This window comes from Hemitrygon akajei, chromosome 3 (assembly GCF_048418815.1).
Source record: "Hemitrygon akajei chromosome 3, sHemAka1.3, whole genome shotgun sequence".
Taxonomy (NCBI): Eukaryota; Metazoa; Chordata; class Chondrichthyes; order Myliobatiformes; family Dasyatidae; genus Hemitrygon; species Hemitrygon akajei.
Window position 1 is genome coordinate 174,138,173 of NC_133126.1, and position 20,382 is coordinate 174,158,554.

General features: G+C 43.0%; 1 protein-coding gene across 2 annotated transcripts in view; it reads right to left on the bottom strand.

The window, feature by feature from the left end:
* The window catches only part of LOC140725647 (D-beta-hydroxybutyrate dehydrogenase, mitochondrial-like), a 37,062-nt gene extending 35,049 nt beyond the window's left edge, over positions 1 to 2,013 (bottom strand). For both annotated transcript variants that reach the window (XM_073041392.1, XM_073041391.1), the window contains exon 1: positions 1,473 to 2,013. In XM_073041392.1, coding sequence (XP_072897493.1) covers positions 1,473 to 1,540 — 68 coding nt within the window. In that variant the 5' untranslated portion in view covers positions 1,541 to 2,013. The remainder of the gene's footprint in view (positions 1 to 1,472) is intronic.
* Positions 2,014 to 20,382: the final 18,369 nt, after the last annotated feature.

A 20,382-nucleotide genomic window follows, 5' to 3' on the forward strand; every position in this document is an offset into this window, starting at 1 on the left:
CCATTTATCCTCTGCAATATTGACAATTTATTTCTGCCTCAGTACCATCACCTGATTTCATGTCCATCTTAGCACATCTTCTGCTTAAACACTCCAATGATGTGAGCTGATTAACTGGTCAAATTCCCATACTGTATCCACAAAATTATTGAAAACTCTTCCGCCAGTTCATAGTCCCTTTTTGACATTGGTAGAGGAGCTTCAAGTCCTTCACCAAGTTCAGGAACAGTTATTACCACTCAACCATAAGGCTCTCAACTTCACTCACCCCAACACTGCACTGATTCTACAACCTATGGACTCCACAACTCATATTCTCGATATTTAGTATTATTGTTATCGTTTTTTCCCATTTTTATAGTTGTCTTTTGCACGTTGGTTGTTTGTCTTTGTTGTGTGTGGTTTTTCATTGACTCTGTTGTGTTTCTTTGTTCAAATGTGCATGCCCACAAGAAAATGAATCTCAGGGTAGTATATGGTGACATATACTGTATGTACTTCGATAAGTTGGTGACCTACATAGGCACACAGTTAAATAATTCAATATTAAAATTCTCATCTTGTTTCCAAATCATTCCATGCCTCTAACTCTGTCTACTCTGCAATCTCGCCTTGCCCTATAACATCCAAAGATATTTGCACTTCTAGAAATCTAACCTCTTATATACACCTGTGCCTTCAACTGACAAGGTCATAAGTTATTGGTGTGATATCTGGAAAAAAATAGAAGTTCTTTGTAAAATTGTAACGGGGGTAAGTGCAGAGAAACACTTTCATGGGGGAGGGGGGCGGTTGAGCCAGAACAAATCGGCAGTAAATCACACCCGGATTACTTTTGGTGTCAAATCAAAACACTCGTTTTCACCTGCCACTGAGTGGAACTCTGGAACCAGTTCTCCAAAATAAAAGCCGGGCTAATATTTTCAGCAAGAGATTGGTTTTCATGAAGGTGTAGCAAGGTTAATTACGACAACATAGACACTGGCTTTGATAGAACAAGCTGGAAGATGCACTGCTGCTCCGATGTTAACGCTCTTCCCACAACTACAAAAGTCATGAACTTGAAATACTGGCTGACGACAAGACAATAACGGCCTGGGCCCGATTATCGTCTGGCAAGCGCACTGTTTAAGAAGGAAACATTAGGTACACCGGCATCGTCAGAGAGTGAACTGAACAGATGGTTTTATGATTGTATAAAATGGCGTGTACAAATTATTACACATACAATGAATAAAAACAAAAATATTATAAAATGCACTATTAGCTTGTGGGAAAACAATTTCATGTTTTAATTAATTTTACAATTCCGCCTCTAGAGTTATTTGAGCGCGAACACGGAAGCCTTGTTGCCACTGTAGATCCCGAGAGACAAGATTTCTAACACAGAGGCGCCGAGTTAAAACTCCCCACTCGTTAACCTTGTTGAACTTTTCCCGGACCTGTGCGATCCCCACTCCGCACTTCCCTACCTCAGCATGGGCGCAGCTGCCCTCCACAGCGCGGCCATGGCAGTGCCGCTCCGATTCACACGATACATGACAACCAGCCACTGGTGCAGTCAATGGCTTCAAGGTCAGCGTGTACAGCCGGTCTGCTGGGAATCACTCCGTGCAGTATGATGCTTTAAACGCCCTCTAGCCGGATCTATACCTATTGCACCTGATTATTTCTCTTTCTCACTGGGCATTTGTATGTTTCTCCCATTTGATCAGAATAATGTATTTTTCAATTAACGTCACGTTAAATGTTTAATCCATTCATTCGCACGTTGTCTGCTTTGGAACACGTCATCTTGCAAACTGGTTGCCACGCTTTCTAGATTACATCAGCCGAGTATTTATAGAATGACTTTGAAAGAGATTTCAGGCAGGAACTTGGGAGCGGACACAAAAGGTTGGTGGTGGTGTTGTGGATAGTGTAGAGGATTGTCGAAGATTGCAGAGAGACATCGATAGGATGCAGAAGTGGGCTGAGAAGTGGCAGGTGGAGCTCAACTTGGAGAAGTGTGAGGTGGTACACTTTGGAAGGGCAAACTCCAAGGCAGAATACAAAGTAAATGGCAGGATATTTGGGAGTGTGGAGGAGCAGTGGGATCTGGGGGTACATGTCCACAGATCCCTGAAAATTGCCTCACAGGTAGATAGGGTAGTTAAGAAAGCTTATGGGGTGTTAGGTTTCATAAGTTGAGGGATAGAGTTTAAGAGTCGCGGGGTAATGATGCAGCTCTATAAAACCCTGGTTAGGCCACACTTGGAGTACTGTGTCCAGTTCTGGTCACCTCACTATAGGAAGGATGTGGAAGCATTGGAAAGGGTACAGAGGAGATTTACCAGGATGCTGCCTGGTTTAGAGAGTATGCATTATGATCAGAGATTAAGGGAGCTAGGGCTTTACTCTCTGGAGAGAAGGAGGATGAAAGGAGACATGATAGAGGTATACAAAATATTAGGAGGAATAGATAGAGTGGACAGCCAGCGCCTCTTCCCCAGGGCACCACTGCTCAATACAAGAGGACATGGCTTTAAGGTAAGGGGTAGGAAGTTCAAGGGGGATATTAGAGGAAGGTTTTTTACTCAGAGAGTGGTTGGTGCATGGAATGCACTGCCTGAGTCAGTGGTGGAGGCAGATACACGAGTGAAATTTAAGAGACCACTAAACAGGTATATAGAGGAATTTAAGGTGGGGAGTTATATGGGAGGCAGGGTTCAAGGGTCGGCACAACATTGTGGGACTAAGGGCCTGTACTGTGTCGTACTATTCTATGTTCTACGTTCTCAGGGAAATGCACAGCAGAAATGTGGTAAATGTTCAGGGAACATTTGCATGGAGTTCTGCATAGATATGTTCCATTGAGGCAGAAAAAGGATGGTAGAGTTGAAGAACCAAGGTGTACAAAGCATGTAGAAAAGAAGAAAAGAAAAGCTTATAAAAGAGTCAAGAAACTAGGTACTGTTAGAGCTCTGGAAAATTATAAGTTGGCTAGGAAGGAATGTAAAAATGGAATTATGAGAGCCAGAAAGGGCCATGAGAAGGCCTTGGGGAACAGAATTAAGGAAAACACTAAGTTGTTATACAAGTATGTGAAGAGCAAGAGGATGAGCCGTGTGAGAATAGGATCGATCAGGTGTGTTAGTGGAAACATGTGCATGGAGTCAGAGGTATTTAATGAATACTTTGCTTCAGTATTCACCAGGGAAGAAGACGTTAACATTTTTGGGGGTGACTTACAGCGGACTGAAATGCTTGAGCATATTGACATTAAGAAAGGATGCGCTGAAGCTTTTTTAAGGTATTAAGTTAGATAAGTCACAGGTACCGGATGAGATGCACCCCAAGCTACCGTGGGAAGCGAGGGAGGAGATTGCTGAGCCTCCAGCGATGATCTTTGCATCATCAATAGGGACGGGAGAAGTACCGGAGGGTTGCAAATGTTGTTCCTTGTTCAAGAAAGGGTGTCAAGATAACCCGGGAAATTAAAGACCAGAGAGTCTTACTTCAGTTTTGGGCAAGTTGTTGGAGAAGATCCTGAGAGGCAGGATTTACGAACATTTGGAGAGACATAATCTGATTAGCATTAGTCAGTATGGCTTTGTCAAGGGCAGGTTGTGCATTATGAGCCTGATTGAATCATTTGAGGATGTAACAAAACACATTGATGAAGGTAGAGCAGTGGATGTAGTGTATATGGATTTCAGTAAGACATTTAATAAAGGTTCCCCAAGCAAGGATCCTTCAGAAAGTAAGGAGGCATGGGATCCAAGAAGACCTTGCTTTGTGGATCCAGAATTGGCTTGCCTACAGAAGGCAAAGGGTGGTTGTAGATGGTTCGTATTCTGCATGGAGGTCGGTTACCAGTGGTGTTCCACAGGGATCTGTTCTGGGACTCCTCCTCCTTGTGATTTTTATAAGTGACCTGGATGAAGAAATAGAAGGCTGGGTTAGTAAATTTCCTGATGACATAAAGACTTGGGGTGACCTGATAGAGGTATATAAGATAATGAGGGGCATTGATCATGTGGATGGCCAGAGACTTTTTCCCAGGGCTGAAATGGCTAACATGAGGGGACGTAGTTTCAAGGTGCTGGAAATAGGTACCGAGGGGATGTCATGGGTAAGTTTTTCACACAGAGAGTGGTGATGCATGCAATGCACTGCTGGTGGCATTGGTGGAAACAGATACAATAGGGTCATTTAAGAGCCTCTTAGATAGATACATGGAGCTTAGAAAAATAGAGGGGTATGCGCTATAGAAATTCTAGGTAATCTCAAGGGTAGCTTACATGGTCGACACAACATTATGGGCTGAAGGGCCTGTAACGTACTGTAAATTTCTATGTTCTATGTTCGAAGTGGGCATCTAATTAGACTGAGTCAAAATGGTTGCAAAACCAATAGAGTCGACGGATAGCATTTCCTGCCGAAACATTGACTGTACTTTTTTCCGTAGATGCTGCCTGGCCTGCTGAGTTCCTGCAGAATTTTGTGTGTGTTGCTCGGATTTCTAGCATCTGCATTGTTTCTCTTGTTTGCACGGTGCTCACGCTTTATAGCGATCGGAAGGCCGGGGCTCAATTCCTAATGCTACGGGTAAGGAGTTTATACCTGGGAACATTAAACACTGGTCACCTGGTGACACTTGCGGACACTTTCTTGGAGTTGCAAAACAAGAATATTCTGTCGCAAAACAACGCACTTCACTGTATGGCTTGATGTATGTGTGAATCTTGTACTATGATCTAGTACATATTTTCAGGCTTTTGTATTTTCCGCCTGATGGGTCTCTGATGATGTTGACTACTTTACTGAGGCAGTGAGAAGAGTCCATGGAGGGGAGGCTGGTTTCCGTGCTGAGCTGTGTCTTCAACTCTCTGGATTTTCTTGTCGTTGTCATACCAAGCCGTGATGTACCCAGATTGAATGCTTTCAGTAAAAAAAATCAGCAAGGGTTGACGGGGACATGGCAAATTTCTTTAGCATCTTGGGGAAGTAGAAGTATTCGTGAGTTTTCTTTGTGTGACATGAACTGGTTGGACTGGGCAAGCTATTAGTGATGTTCATTAGTGGACCGAAACACTCAACCCGAGCACCACTGATATAGACAGGAGCAATGGTAAGCTCTTTTGTTTTGCTGACTTCGAGAGAAAGATTGTTGACGTGGCACCACGTTACTATGCTGTACTTCTTCTTGTCCTCTGGCTCATTGTTATTTGAGATTCGGCCCACTATCATCTACAAACCCGTAGATGAAGTTGGAGCAGAAACTGGGTACGCAGTCATGTGTGTACAGGGAGCAGAGTAGGGGGCTCCGGACGTAACCTAGTGGGGCACCAGTGTGAGAATAGCCGTGGTGGAGGTGTTGCTGCCTTTCCTTAATAACTGCAGGAAGTCACGTATTGAGTTGCACAGGGAGGTGTGACTTCGTTTGGGACTATCACATTGAACGTAGAGCTGTAGTCAATAATCCATGATCCAATATGCCTATTACAGAACCGACCAAAACTATCCCCAATTTCAGTAGTTAATATAGCAAAACATATGGAACTACCTGAGTTATAGAAAAAGTTTGAATAGCTTAGGACTTTATTCACTGGAGTGTAGGAGAATGAGTGGGCATTTGATAGAGGTGTATGAGGAATATAAATAGGATAAATACAAGGAAGCATTTCCCACTCTTGTTGGGTGAGACTACAACTAGAGGCATAGGTTGAGGGCGAGAGGTGAAATATGTAAGGGGAACATGAGGAGGAATATCTTCACTCAGAGGACGGTGGGAGTGTGGAACGAGCTGCCAGCAGAAGTAATGGATGCAGATTTGAATTCAACATTTAAGAGAACTTTGGATAAGTATATGGATGGGGGGGGGGGGGGGTTTGCATATGGAGGGCCATGATCCAGATGCAGTTCGATGGGACTGGGCTGAATAACAGTTTGGCATGGACTAGATGGGCCTAATAGCCTGTTTTGTGCTGTACTGCTCTATGACTCTGTATGTGGATGCATCACAGCTTGCTATGACAACTGCTTTTTTCTTGACCGCAAGAAACTGCAGAGGGTGGTGAACACAGCTCAGCACAGAAACCAGCCTCCCCTCCATGGATTCTTCGTGCTGCCTCAGTAAAGTAGCCAGAATAATCAGAGACCCCACCCATCCCAGTCTCCCATTCAGCAAAACATACAGAAGGTAGAGGGTCAAAGAGATTTTGGGATGGGTGGTAGGGATTTTCATCAATGCTTCAGGCCCTTCATATACGACCCTCCCGGTAAATGTAACAAATAGTGAGAAGGGAGACCCTGGTGATCCTCTTGGCATTTTTTACTGGCCTCTGTAGGGTCTTGCAATCCAATATCTTGAAGTTTCAATATCACACAATGATGCAGGCACACTGGACACTCTCAATGGTGCTCCTGTAGCAAGTTGTTAGAATGGGGGCGAGCAGCCTTCCATCGCTCAACCTCATAAACTTTAGACGCTGCTGTGCCTTCTTGAATAATGAAGTGAATGCTCTTATGGTCCCTAATGTTGCCCATAATATTCCTTACCTAAAAATCTCCTTCTTGAAATTTACTCAGCCACTGAGCCTCCACCACCATTTTGGTAAAGTATTCCAAAGATTTGTCACCTCCCAGAGTAGAAATTTCTTCTCTCTTCTTCTTAAGTGACAACTGATTTTCTGTTACTATGACCCCTAGTTGTAGAGAGCACAGCCGAAAGCACCTACCAAATCATGTCTGTAAATATTTTATATGTTCTAGTAAAACCTTTCATTTTTCTATACTCAAGGGAGAACAGGCCCAATTAATTTTCTTATGGTCCACATTATTTAAATTCCACATATATTGCATAAAGGACAGAATTCATGTCAGAAAGCAGAAGAAGGCAATGGGTGACTGGAAATGATCCTATATACCAAGACTTGATTTACGAATGGGATGTCTTCTAAGAAAACAGTTTGTTACAAGTAATTTTTTAAATTGGGCAAAATAGAGCTGTAAAAATAACAAAATGTTCCAAATCAGAGTAATATTTAAACCATCCAGTACATACAAGGGATTAGGAATTCTTAATTTCATATTTGCATTTTAATTGAATTACGATTAAATTGCTGTAACAGAAATCAATAGATTAAGTAGTAATCCAATTTCAAAGTGTATTAAATATAGCTTACAATTCATAAAGTCAAAAGTCAAAGTTAAGATTATTGTCATATGCAAGCACATATGAAATAAAAAAACTTGTAGCAGTATCACAGGCGCATTACATCAGAGATACAATATTAAATATTTTCTCAGGAGCTTTGGAGGTAAAGAGGAGACCTGACAGAAGCATATATAATATGGAGAGGCATAGACTGAGTGGAAAGCCATTTCCTCAGGATGGAAATGTCATGTACTAGAAGGCTTACCTTTAAGATGAGAGGGGGAATATTTATTAAGATTTATGAGGCAAGTTTTTCTATATGGAGAGTGGTAGGTGACTAGAATGCATTACCAGGGGAGCTGGTGGAAGTTGCTATAATAGCAGTGTTTAAGAAGCATTTAAATAGGCACATGAACAGGCAGAGAATGGAAGGATGTAGACATGGATGTGTAGACAGATGGGATTAGTTTGGATTGACATGATAGCCAGCACAGACATGCTGGCTTAAGGGCTAGTTCCTATGCTCCATACACAGAAAAAAAACAAACATGAATTATACAAAATTATACAAGAATGAACATGATTAGAAATTCATTTTAGTACAAAGTGGTTACAGTGGTGCTATACTGAGATAGTGATTAGAATTGGTTGGTCAAGTTGGTTCAAGAACTGAATGGTTGAAGGGAAGTAGCTATTCTTCAACCTGGTGGCATGGAACTTCAGGATTTTGACAGCAGGTGAAACAGAATTTACTTTAATATGGCTAGGTTTTGTACTATTAATATCTTAAACATTAAATTACATGGGGTTGTTCACAAATTAACTGCAGATATACCTAACAATTGATCACTTATTTTAGCACATATAGGTCTAATGAATGCCAATGTTCAATTTTTAAATGTCAAAGTAGAAAATTAGCTGAATGAGTTGCCACATCTTGGGATGGGAAATAAAAGTTGTTTGCAATATATTTCAACTGCAGACACGCCAGTGTCCTACACAATGATAACAAGACATATGCACTCTTGCAATAAAGGACAATGCTCGCTTAGCTATCCTAAATAATTGCTGCACCTTCGTGTTAAATTTGACTGATATCACTGCTTCATTGCACAAACACATTTCAATCTCTCACCATTTAAAAATATTTTGTCTTTTTTTTTGTCTTCCAACATGGACAACCTCACACTTTTTCCAGATTGTATTCCTCACCTACCATGTCCTCATTTCATTTCACATCCTGACTATATCCCTCTGAAAACTCAGCATTCTCCTCAAAGCCCACACTGACATACAACAGACTTGGGCTGATCACACTACATCTTCTTATCCAAATTATTGATATAGGTTGTGAGCTGCTAGGGCCCACAGCAATTCTCATGATACACAAGCAGTCACAGCTTCCAATCTGAAAAGGCCCCTTTATTCCTGCTCTGTTTTATGTTCTTTGACCATTCCCCAACATATGCCAGTCTATTACCCCCCTTCTATGTGCATTAACTTGGTTTAGTAATTTTATAAAAGGATTTCTTTAAGTATAAGTAGATTACATCCTCATATCTACTCTACCAGCTACAGCTACAAAAAATGTTCGATAAAGATATACTCATAACCCCCCGTTATTATATTCTGAGCCCTAGCTTTCTTCAGCACCTTACTATGTACTGTATGTTGCCACTTTCAGTGATCCTTGGACTTGTACAACAAGGTCCTATTGCTTCTTGACATTACTTTTGGTTCTGCCATTCATTGTGCATGCTATACTAATATCCAGTAAGAAATAAACTGTCTTTCAGTAATTGTTTTATGTGACTGAATTATGATCCTGTCTGATTCCTGAAATAGTGGATATTTTCCTATGTTATATAAACATTCATTTAAATTGTACCTTTAAGAGATTCTAAGATCGTATGATTGGGGGGAAATTCATCTCGGACAGGGAGAAAATATTTTGTAACCTGAAGCTTTGTATAGGCAGTGAATTTACCACAGAAAAGAGGAAAGGGAGGAGCAGAAGATATGGGCTTTAGGGAGCACTGAGTGCTGGTTGCAAACAAATACAATTACCGGGGCTAGGTAGGAGCAACTAAGGAAGAATACCAATGGGCCAGAATCCTGAGATTAGGATTTCCATAAATGGACATCGATAAGAGAAGAAAGTATGAAAAAAATAAGTTTACATTAGATGGAAACCTGCATTGATACAAAAACTTGCCAGGGGCAACATTAAGCACTGCCAGTGTTTGGGATTTAGATAGCACATGGAATTAGGGAAGAGCAAAGGCTTCATGTGTTTATCGACATTGTCTGTGAGGGAAGATATATCTGCATATAGAGAATATATGGAATCAGAACCTAGGAGACACAAGAGGGACTGCAGGTGCTGGATATCTGCAACAATACACACAAAACGCTGGAGGAACTCAGCAGATCAGACAGCACATATTCAGTGAAATGAACAGTGGACAACTCCGAATTGATTCTGATACTGTCCAGCTGAAATAATTGCCAGGGTTTGGGATGAAACTAGTGATGGTACCAAGATTTCTGATGACACCCAATAACAATGGGTCTGGCCAACATTTAAACAAATACTGGCGATTCAAGACTGAGCTTTGAACAAATAGTTATTGATATTACCTCTAAAAGTGAAAATATGAGAAAATGTTTTAGTTTTTATGTGTAGGTGATATGCTCACTTAGTCCTTCAACACCGCCTCTGTGGTCAAGAAAGCACCCTACAGTGCCTCTGCTTCCTAAGGAGATTGATAGGAGTGAGCCCCCAACCCTATTATAACCAATTTTAACAGGAGCAACATTGAGATTGTCCTGGCTAGCTGCATCACTCTCTGCTATGGGAACAGAAGGGCATCTGACTGCAAGGTCTGTGAGGACTGTTGAGAGGATCATCTCTTCCATCCATTACAGATACTTATCAGGAGAGTTGCTTATGCAGGGCCCTCCCATCCATCCATACACTTCTTTGACCCTCTACCACCAGGCAGGAGGTAACGTAGCGTCAGGAAAAGAACTGTCAGAATGGGAAACAGTTTTTTCTCCTCCCTGGCCAGATGACCACTGAACTCCCTGCCATCATCCTGGTCTCATCATGTATGAAGCAGCAGTAGTGTCATACTCACAAACAAGAGAAAATCTGAAGACGTTGGAAATCCAAGCAACACAAAGTGCTGGTGGAACTCAGCAGGCCAGGCAGCATCTGCAGAAAAGAGTACAGTCAACGCTTTGGGCCGAGACCCTTCATCAGGATGTTGGTCCTACGTTTCCGACCAAGACCCTAAACCATGTCACTGTGTACTTTCTAACTTGTATTGTAAATGCACCTTATTATTAGTTAATTTATTTGTGGTAATATTACTTTATATGTTATGTGTGTGAGTTATATGTATTTAGTCAGAAAACGTTTCGTTTGGCGGTATACAGGTGTACGGTTGAATGACAATGAACTTGAACTGAATGCAGCAGTGGAGAGAGGCTGCATCACCTCCCTTTCTCAGCTAAGTATTAAAAATGTTCTGCTTGAAGTTGTTGGTTATTATTTTCTGTCTGAAGCAGACAGAAATGTGCTCGCAACATGATCCCCCCTCCTTAGTCATCAGGGATGCTATCCGGGCAACAGGAAGTGACAAACGATCTGGTGGAAGAAACTCGGCAACACACACAAAATGCTGGAGGAGCTCAGTGGTGACGCAGCACCATCGGGAGGAAAGAAACTGTCACTGTTTTGGGTCGAAACCCTGCTTCAGCTAAGAGTGAGGTGAGATGGCTAGAATGACGAGAAGGGGGGTGAGAAGAAAGGACACCAAGGCCATTGGCGGACTGAGGAAGACTGTAAGAAACTGGCAGGGGAGTCGAGCGGGTGTAGAGTTGGAAGACTGTGTGTGGCAGCTGAATGATGGATGAAGGCAGACAAAGAAAGGAGAACAGATGGGGCAAGGTGGGCGGAGAGGAATGTGAAGACGGGAGAGAGCTGCCGGATCACCAGTCCTGGGTTCTGACAATGAGGTGAGAGTGCGAGTCGGGAAGGGAGAGGTGATGGACGTTTGTGAACAGATGGGAGGTGGGGGGACAAAGACAGACAGAGGGTGAGAACAAAGTGGGAGGATCAGAGAGAGAAGGAGCTCGCAGCCGCAGCGGATCGCACATGACTCCAGATTCGGGCACCTGAACCCTTCGGTATCTCCACACGAAGGAAGTGACCTCGTTCTGTATCCGGGGCGGGGCGGAGCGGGGCGGGCTGAGGCGGAGTCCGATCCGGAGTGGGAAGGGGGTTGATAGCAGCCGCCGTTTGCTGGTTAGTGGACAGCCGGGGGCTGCAGGGAGGCGGGAAAGATGACCAAGCTGTCTCGCCCGCAGATGGCTGCCATGATGCTGTTCTCCTTCCTGCTGACCCTGGGTCTGGGCTTGTGGCTGCCCGAGATGCTGAAGACATTTTTCAAGGTGTTTGGTTGCCCGGAGGAACTAGTGACCCAGAGCATCTTCCTGGTGTATCTGATGTTTGTGCTGTGCGTGGCGATGCCCAGTCTGCCCCCGCGGCTCTGTGAGGGTAGGGCTCACCGAAGAGCTTCACAGGAAGATGCCCCGTTGCTGCCTGCCGCACCTCGGACACGGCAATAGGGTCGTCAGCGAGGGGGGTCACCGCTCATTGATGTTTCGCTCCCTTAGTCCTGGTGGCCGAGCAGTGCCACCCCCTGCAGCTTTCAACGGGGCTAGTCAGACCCCAACTTCTCTCCTCCCTCCTCAGCCACTGCTAAAGGCTGCCCTTCCTGCCTCCTCAGTCGACTCACTCGTGGCTCTCCAGAGTCTCGCTCTAGTCACCGCCCTGTCGATACAACTCTCGATCGGTTTTTCATTCTGATTAAATGCTGCTCGTTTCCAAGGCAGGCGACGTGTTGCTGTAACACTAGACCCGTCTAAGTCTCTAAATGATGTTCAGATAGACCCGTGTCTTGCTGGGTGGCCGTAAAAGTGTCATTCAGACATTTTAACTCCTATATCTGACATTTATTTTCTTTCAGTTTATATTTAAATCTGCGGCAACCAAATTCCTTTGTTATTGAGGGGAAAATATTAATAAATTCCCCCAACTTCCAGGTAACTGCCACGGTATAATTGGCTTACTGTGCTGAATTATACTGTTTTCTGCAATACCGTTATACTATTGATTTCGTGTTGAGGACCCAGTTTCAATCTGTTAACTCCTTTCCACTGCCAATGTGTATTCTACCATTCATTCATGTAAAGTTAAACATAATTGGAGAAAGATGTTCTTTCTATAGAAATCATCTTCTCCCTGTATATTTCCAGCTTGTCTCCTTTCATAAACAAAAAGCTTAGTTTCTATTAATCCTCAAAATTTTCTGATGCCAATATTCACTCCTGTACTATTTAGACATAACCTTGACTGAAGTAATTCAGACATGTTACCTTGGTCTTTTTAGGTTTAAGGAACAATGTTGGATATTTTGAAGCAGGAGGAGATCTTTGCAATAAATGATTCTTAAGCCAAGTCAAGTTTATTGTCATTTAACTCTGTACAAGTATACCATCAAATGAGGCAATATATCTCCAGACCAGGGTGCAAAGCACAACAGTACATAATACACAATAACTTAGGACAGTAAGGATAAAATGTACAGAATAATTATGTCATAAGTCAGGTGTTGAATCAGGACCCAACTGCAGGACACAGACACTGGAGTCCCATAAACAGGAGGGGACAGAACCCAAGGACTGGACGGGATGCAGTCTAGGCAGGGGAAGCAGGACTAGGGACTGGGAACAAGGAGCCTGGGGTGGACTCCAGGCCCAAGACTGGACAAGGACCCAGAACCTGGGTCTTGCCTCAGGCTCAGACCCTTCAAACCCAGGCAAGGACATGACAAGGCTTGGCTAGGGACTTGGTTTTGAGGCCAGGGGCCAGAGGCTGCAGGCTTGAGGCCAGAGCTAAGGGCAGACTAGGAACAGATATCAACATGGAGCCAGGACTTATCCACCAACAAGCCAGGACTCATCTATAACTCCACACCAAGGTGGGACAGGACCATCCATCAGGTAACAGCAGAACAGCCTAACCTACCCAACAGAGACAAAGACAAGACAGATTCCCCCCACAGGGCAACAGCAGAACAGCCTGACACCCCACAGGGGCAAGGACAGGAAGAGACAAACACCAAGGAATGACAGTTCCACCTCTGCATAGGGGTAGCTCCAAGTAGCCATTATAGCCAGCAGCCTCGGCCAGCTACAGAAGCAACCAGATCCCTATCTAGCTCAGAGTGGCTGACAGCCACCCAGCTGGCCCAGGAAACAGCTGAATCCCTACCACAATGACCACTCCGACTACTACCAGCAAGGCTCCCAGAAGCCATGGTTCTCCAACACAGCCCTAAGGATGGCACAAGCCCATTCTAGCCTTCCATCAGCCATGAATATCTTAACAAGACAACCCCCAACCACACTCAATACCAGGGCCACTTATATTCCCAGTTCCAATATGAGCCTCGGGTGTTTCTAGTTAAGTCCAACCGCAGCAAGGGACCGCCGGAAAACCCGGAGTCCGCGGACCGGACCACGGACTTCAGACTGAACCACCACAAATTATGCATTAATAAAGAAAGTAACATGAATAAATTAAATATTGTAATGTTCAGAACAGATTAACCAGTGACACTTCGAATGTGATGCAGTAGGGGGTTCAGAAGCCTAATCGACTGAGGGAAGATACTGTTTCCAATCCAAACCATTCTTGTTTTTATGCATTGCAGTTTCCTGCCTGATGGTAGAAAGTCAAAGAGGATGCTGGATGGATGGGTGGGAACCTATGGGCCCTGCATACGCAGCACTCCTGATAGATTTCCCCAGTGGATGTTAAGGAGACCCCTGTGATCCTCTCAACCATTCTCAGTCCTTTGTAGGGACTTCTGGTCCGATGCACGCATGTTCCCGTACTAGATGGAGATGCAGCTTGTCAGGACTCTCTATGGTTCTCCTGTAAAACACAGTTAAGATGGTTGGGGAGAGCCTCACTTGTCTCAATCTTCTTTGGTAGAGGAGCCGCTGCTGTGCCTTTTGTTCAGCAAGGTGATATTGAGGTGACATCATTCATGAACTCCCAGGAACTTGGTGCTCTTAAATCTCTTTATGGACGAGTCATGTATTGGTAAAGAGGGATGGTCCGTCTGCACCTTCCTGAAGTCTGCAATGATTCCCTTGGACTTCTCCATGTTCAGGCTTAGGATCTTCCTCAGACACCAGCTCATCACCCACTCTACTTCCTCTGACTCATACTTTGACTCATCATTGTTGATAAAACAGTTACGATTGCATTTTCAACCAATATTGCCAACCTCTCCTATATCTCATCTGAAAAACCTGTAAGCAGGAGGGTTGAGCTTCTAGTCCTGCCCCTCTTTACATTCACTGTTTTCACAGTAGCTATAATATCATATGTCCAGTTATCAATTCTGATCACTGCTCTATCATACTTAATTTTCTCCTTGCATTCAAATAAATGCCATTAAATGTAGCCAGATACCTTTATGGTCCACTTTTACTTCCATTTACTCTGCCTTTATCTTTTTGCCCTTCATTTCTAGTTCTTTGTTGTCCCCTTTGGACTCTTTGTCAACCTTCTCATCATCCTGTCAAGCTAATTTAAATCCATCCCAATCGTACTACCCATCAGGGTATTAGTCTCATGTCTGGGAAAGTGCAACCCACCTGTCCAACGTGTCCCAACTCCCTTAGAACAGGTCTCCTTGCCCCCGTACTCTGAAACATTGCTGTGCCATCTTTTCAACTGAATATTCATCAAAACGTTCCGTCAATTTTCTTTGCCCACTTGCCTGTTGCATCAGGAGCAATCCAGAAATTATTACTCTGAGGTTCTGATTTTTAATATTCTTGGTTCCATTTTACCACAGGTGGACCGTGACCTCTCACGGCTCAGTTTCCCCCTCCAGCAAACGCTCAGTGATATCCTAGTTCTTGATACCAGAGTAGTAGCATGTTACTCTGGAATCATACCTGCAACCACAGATTCACTGTCTGCTCTTTTAAGTAAAATCTCCTTCAACTGTTGTTCGTTTGACTCTGCTCCTCCCTCTTTTCACAGTTGAGCTACTTTTGGTGTCATGGTCTTGTGCCTGGCTGCACTCTTCTGGAGAAGAGTTTTCCCATCACTTTCTGGTAAGAGCAAAGATCTTCGGAGGTCTCTTGAGCTAAATGCCTAGTCTCTTTATTTTAATGTGCCAATCACCATTTCCTTCTCTGACTGCACTGCCTTGAAGTGCTGATTATCATCTCCGACATACTCTATTTCTGAAAAACTCGGACCATAATGGCATCAGCTGTTGCTTAAGTTTCAAAATTAAGAACTCAGACTCATTCGGTTGATGATACTTCTGCTTATGGTTGTCCATGACACGGGAAGCTTGTTGGAATTGTGCCATGGGGCAGGATGAGCATTCTATTTGTCTGAGGTACCCTGTCATATTCCCTTCTGTTTTACTTAGCTCAATAAGCAGGATCTAGAATTTAAATGGCTTTGCCTCCTGAAAAAAATGAACACGAAATTGGCCATTCTCAGTCCTTGGCAGCGTATTAGAGTCCTGAAATATTATTTCTAAGATCTGAGCTAATTTTGTTGCATGCTCGTGATCAAGTACCTTACCCATCTGCTCTGGTTTACCCAATGTTAAGTCACATCTGAAACTTCACTTTCCCCTATTACTCATCAGTGTTAACTTCACCAAGACTTGGCTCTCTGCCATCCTTTCGTTCAGCAATAAGGGTCAATAGGCTCACATTGCAGAAAATAGTTTTCTCGGAACACAGCCCCTTCCACAGCATGAGAGTACTGTATTAATTTATTTATATATTCAGCAGCAAAGAGCATGGCAGGTATCCGCTTTGTTAGAAACAAGAAGAAATTACACAATGATAATTGCCTGCCAAATGGTAATGGGCAAGTCATAATTAGGAAGGAAATTGCTGAAATATAAACCACTAAGAGTGAAGTGGAGAAATTCAGACTGACAGGAAGGAACGGTTAACTGCAAGTATGAATTATAAATTGTTAACATCACAAGATTGTTTACGACAACAGTTGTGGAAATGCAAGATAAATAACACCTGGGTTGGTTATGATGGTATTCCCATGCCTTTCCTGACTTTGTCCTTGTAGCTGTTAGAGGATGTGTGTTTGGAAGGTGTTACCCGAGGAGTCTCCGTGCGCTACTGCAGTGCATCCTGTAGATGGTACCCACTCGGTGGTGGGGTGAATGAATGGTTGTGGATGAGGTGCCTGTCAAATGGACTGCTACGCCTTGTATTGTGTTAAGCATCTTGAGTGTTACTGAAGTTGCACAAATCCAGGGAAGTGGAGAGTACCCCATCACTCTATCAATTTGACCAGATCTTGATGTCACGTTGAATCTTCAGCTACTCCAGTCCAGTTTCTGATCAACGGCCAGTGGCCTCCAGGATATTGATACTGGGGTCTCAGTTCAAAGTACATTTATTATTTTTTTTAGACATAGGAGCAGAATTAGGCCATTCAGCCCATTGAGTCTGTTCTGCCATTCCATCACAGCTGATCCTGGATCCCACAACCCCATACACCTGCCTTCCCACCATATCCTTTGATGCCCTGACCGATCAAGAAATGATCAACTTCTGCTTTAAATATACCCATGGACTTGGCCTCCACCACAGTCTGTGGCAGAGCATTCCACAGATTCACTATTCTCTGGTTAAAAAAATGCCTTGTTACCTCTGTTCTAAATAGTCACCCTTCAATTTTGAAGCTGTGCCTTCTAGTTCTGGATACTAAAGTTCTTCTCCACATTCACCTTAGCTAGTCCTTTCAACACTCAGTAGGTTTCAATGAGTTTCTTCCCCATTCTTCTAAATTTCAGTGAGAACTAGCCCAAAACTGTCAAAACGCTCCTCACATGTTAACCCCTTCATTCCCGGAATCATCCTCGTGAACCTCCTCTGGGCTCTCTCCAATGACAACACATCCTTTCTGAGATATGGAGCCCCAATCTTTTGACAATACTCCAAATGCGGCCTGTCTAGTGTCTTATAAAGCCTCAGCATTATCTCCTTGTTTTTAATATTCTATTTCCCTTGAAATAAATGCCAACATTGCATTTGCCTTCTTTACCACAGACTCAACCTGTAAGTTAACCTTCTGGGAGTCTTGCATGAGGGCTCCTAAGTCCCTCTGCACCTCCAATGTCTGAACCTTCTCACCACTTAAATAAGAGTCTGCATTATTGATCCTTTTACCAAAATGCATACACTGTATTCCATCAACCACGTTTTGCCCATTCTTCCAATTTGCCTAAGTCCTGCTGCAATCGCATTGCTTCCTCAGCACTACCTACCTCTCCACCTAGCTTTGTATCATCTCCAAACTTTGCCACAAAGCCATCAATTCCATATCTAAATAACTGACAAACAATGAAAAAATCAGCGGTCCCAATACTGACACCTGATGACCACCACTAGTCACTGGCAGCCAACCAGAAAAGGCCCCTTTTATTCCCAACTGCTGCTTCCTGCCTATCAGCCATTACGCTATCCATGCCAGTATCTTTCCTGTAACGCCATAGGATTATCAAAGTCTGTCCACATTATACAACCTTGAGATTCATCTCCTAACAGTAGGCAGCCATGAAACAAAGCATCCCAAAAGAACCCATTAAAAAAAAAGATGACCAACAAACACCCAATGTGAAGAGAGAATATAAACAAATCATGCAAGCAATAACTGCTAGCAAATAGCATTCTGAGTGTAGGTCCACAAAGAGAGTCAAAGACCCATAGTGCAGCACAGAGCCGAGGAATTGTCTCGGAGCAGTGAGCCGAACCGGCCCATCCCTGTCCTCTTCCATGTGGCCCATCCTCACCTCCTGTTGCGTTTGGTTGTGGGCTGCTTCATCAGCTGAGGAGTCATTAACGGTGCTGAATGTTGCTCAGCCCTGAGCAGATATAATTACTTCTGGGCAGTGTCTACCTGACCATGTGGAAAGTTGCTCAGATATATCCTGTCCATTTAAAAAAAAGACAAATTCATCTCAACTATTGATTACCTATTGAGTGTATTCTCAGCAAGGTGATGAAAGGTGTTGTGATAGTTCTGTCAAGTGGTACCTAAATTGGTAAATTAGTTTATTACTGTCACATGTTCCACTGTACACTGAAAATCTCATCTTGCTTACCATTCATACTGATCAATACTTGCTTTTCAATTTGCATGTGACAGTAATAAATCAATTTACCAATTTAGGTGCCACTTGATGGATCAGTTACAACCTATTCACCAATACCTATTTTGGGTTTCGTCAGGTCCGTTTGGTTCCAGACCTCTTCAGAGCTTTGGTCTAAACATGGACCTGAAGAGTTTAATTCTAGAGGTGAAATGAGATTGACTACCCTGGATATTAGAGCAGTTTTCACCTATATGGCACAGTGCGCTCTGTAAAACTGAAGTCATTGACTATCAAAGAGAGACAGTCCAATGGCTGGAGTCATGGCTCACATAAAGAAAGGTGGTTGTGATTGTCTGGTGTTAACCATCTCACTCCCAAAACAACATCAGAGGAGTTCCCCAGGGCACTGCCTGAGGCTCAGCAAGTACCTGCTCAATGTTCTTCCTTCCATCATGGGTCTAAATTGTGTCTACAGAGCTTTTGCTTCTTTTCAGAACATCTCAGAAAATGAGGCAGCCCATGCCTGAATAAAGTAATACCAAGACGACCTTCAGGCTGAGCTGATGAGCGCTAAATAATCCTGGACAAATGATGATCTTCTGCAAGCGAGAATCTAACCACCTACCCTTATATTCAAAGGTATCACCGTCATATCACCATGTCTGATTCCCTGACCATCAATGTGGATCAACCATATAAATTGGTGACAAAAGGCTAACATGAAAGGCCGCTGGATGTTCTTGCGTTTAGATCTTTCAAAAGGGACAGTGAGGGAGGTAAAAGAGGTGGGAAAGTAGCATTGCTAACCAGGGACAGTATCATAGCTGCAGAAAAAGAGGGGCGATTGTCTACTGAGTCATTGTCGGTGTAAGTCAGAAAAAGGAAGAGCAATCATTCTTGGAAATATTATATAGACCCCCACCCCCTCATATGGAACAAAGACACCGAGGAGAAGATCAGGAAAAAAGTTTCAGAAAGGTGCAAAAATAACAGGGTTGACTCCCTAATACTGATTTGCATCTCCTTAGATGGGGTGGAATTTGTTTGGTCTGTCCCGGAAGGATTCCTGACATATTATGTAGACTGGCCAACTGGATCAGGTACTGGGCAATGGGTCTTAGACTGATCCCGGCAGGGCGATGCCCATCCAAATCTCACCTCGTCAATTACCGGGGGAACACCTTCCTAGTCCATGGAGCATCATAAGGAAAATGATAGACTTGTGTGCTAGAACTAATCTTTCTTGGTCTTTGGAATTGAGGTCCATGGATTTTGACAAAGTGAGAAAGAAATGTGCCTTGGAGAAATGGATAAGCAAGTTAGAAATCCTGAAATAAAACAGGTGATATCCTTAAATCCAGGTAAAATGAAAAGTTGAAGACCTTTCTTCAGAATATTATATAGAAAATGCTTACAATTTTGCACTGTGGAAAATTTATTTGGGAGTAAATCCTCTTCCAATGCAAAAATCTCAAGTTATAAATGAATTTAGTTGCAGTGGGATTTTTAGATTTAACAGATGATTTAAAATAATTAAAGATTAAGTTTAGGGAATGTGAATTTTAACATTTTTAATACATTGCTAATTCAAATAAGAACCATTATTTTAAATGCTAAAGTTGTATGTAGGGTGATGTAGGAGAATTATGGGAGATTTGAGGAAAGGAAGTTTTGTAAAAGCATCAGAAGCATACTATCAACAAAGGTAACAGAGCAAGAACTGTGAACCTATTCAACTGGATGGATTTAATATTATTGAGCTTATTGTCCCATCTTACTTGATTAATGTTAGAAACTAATTTTATTTCCTCACTGATCAACAAATGTTGAATAGACTGAAGGCTCAAACTAAAATGAAGTTGATTGACTCTTTTTCCTCTTGTTCTCTTTCATTGCCACATTGGATCAAGGTCCTGGCTTCAAATTCACTTTAACTGTAGGATAAATGCAAGTTCGAAGTATGTACTGTATACGTCACCATGATTCATTTTCTTGTAGACA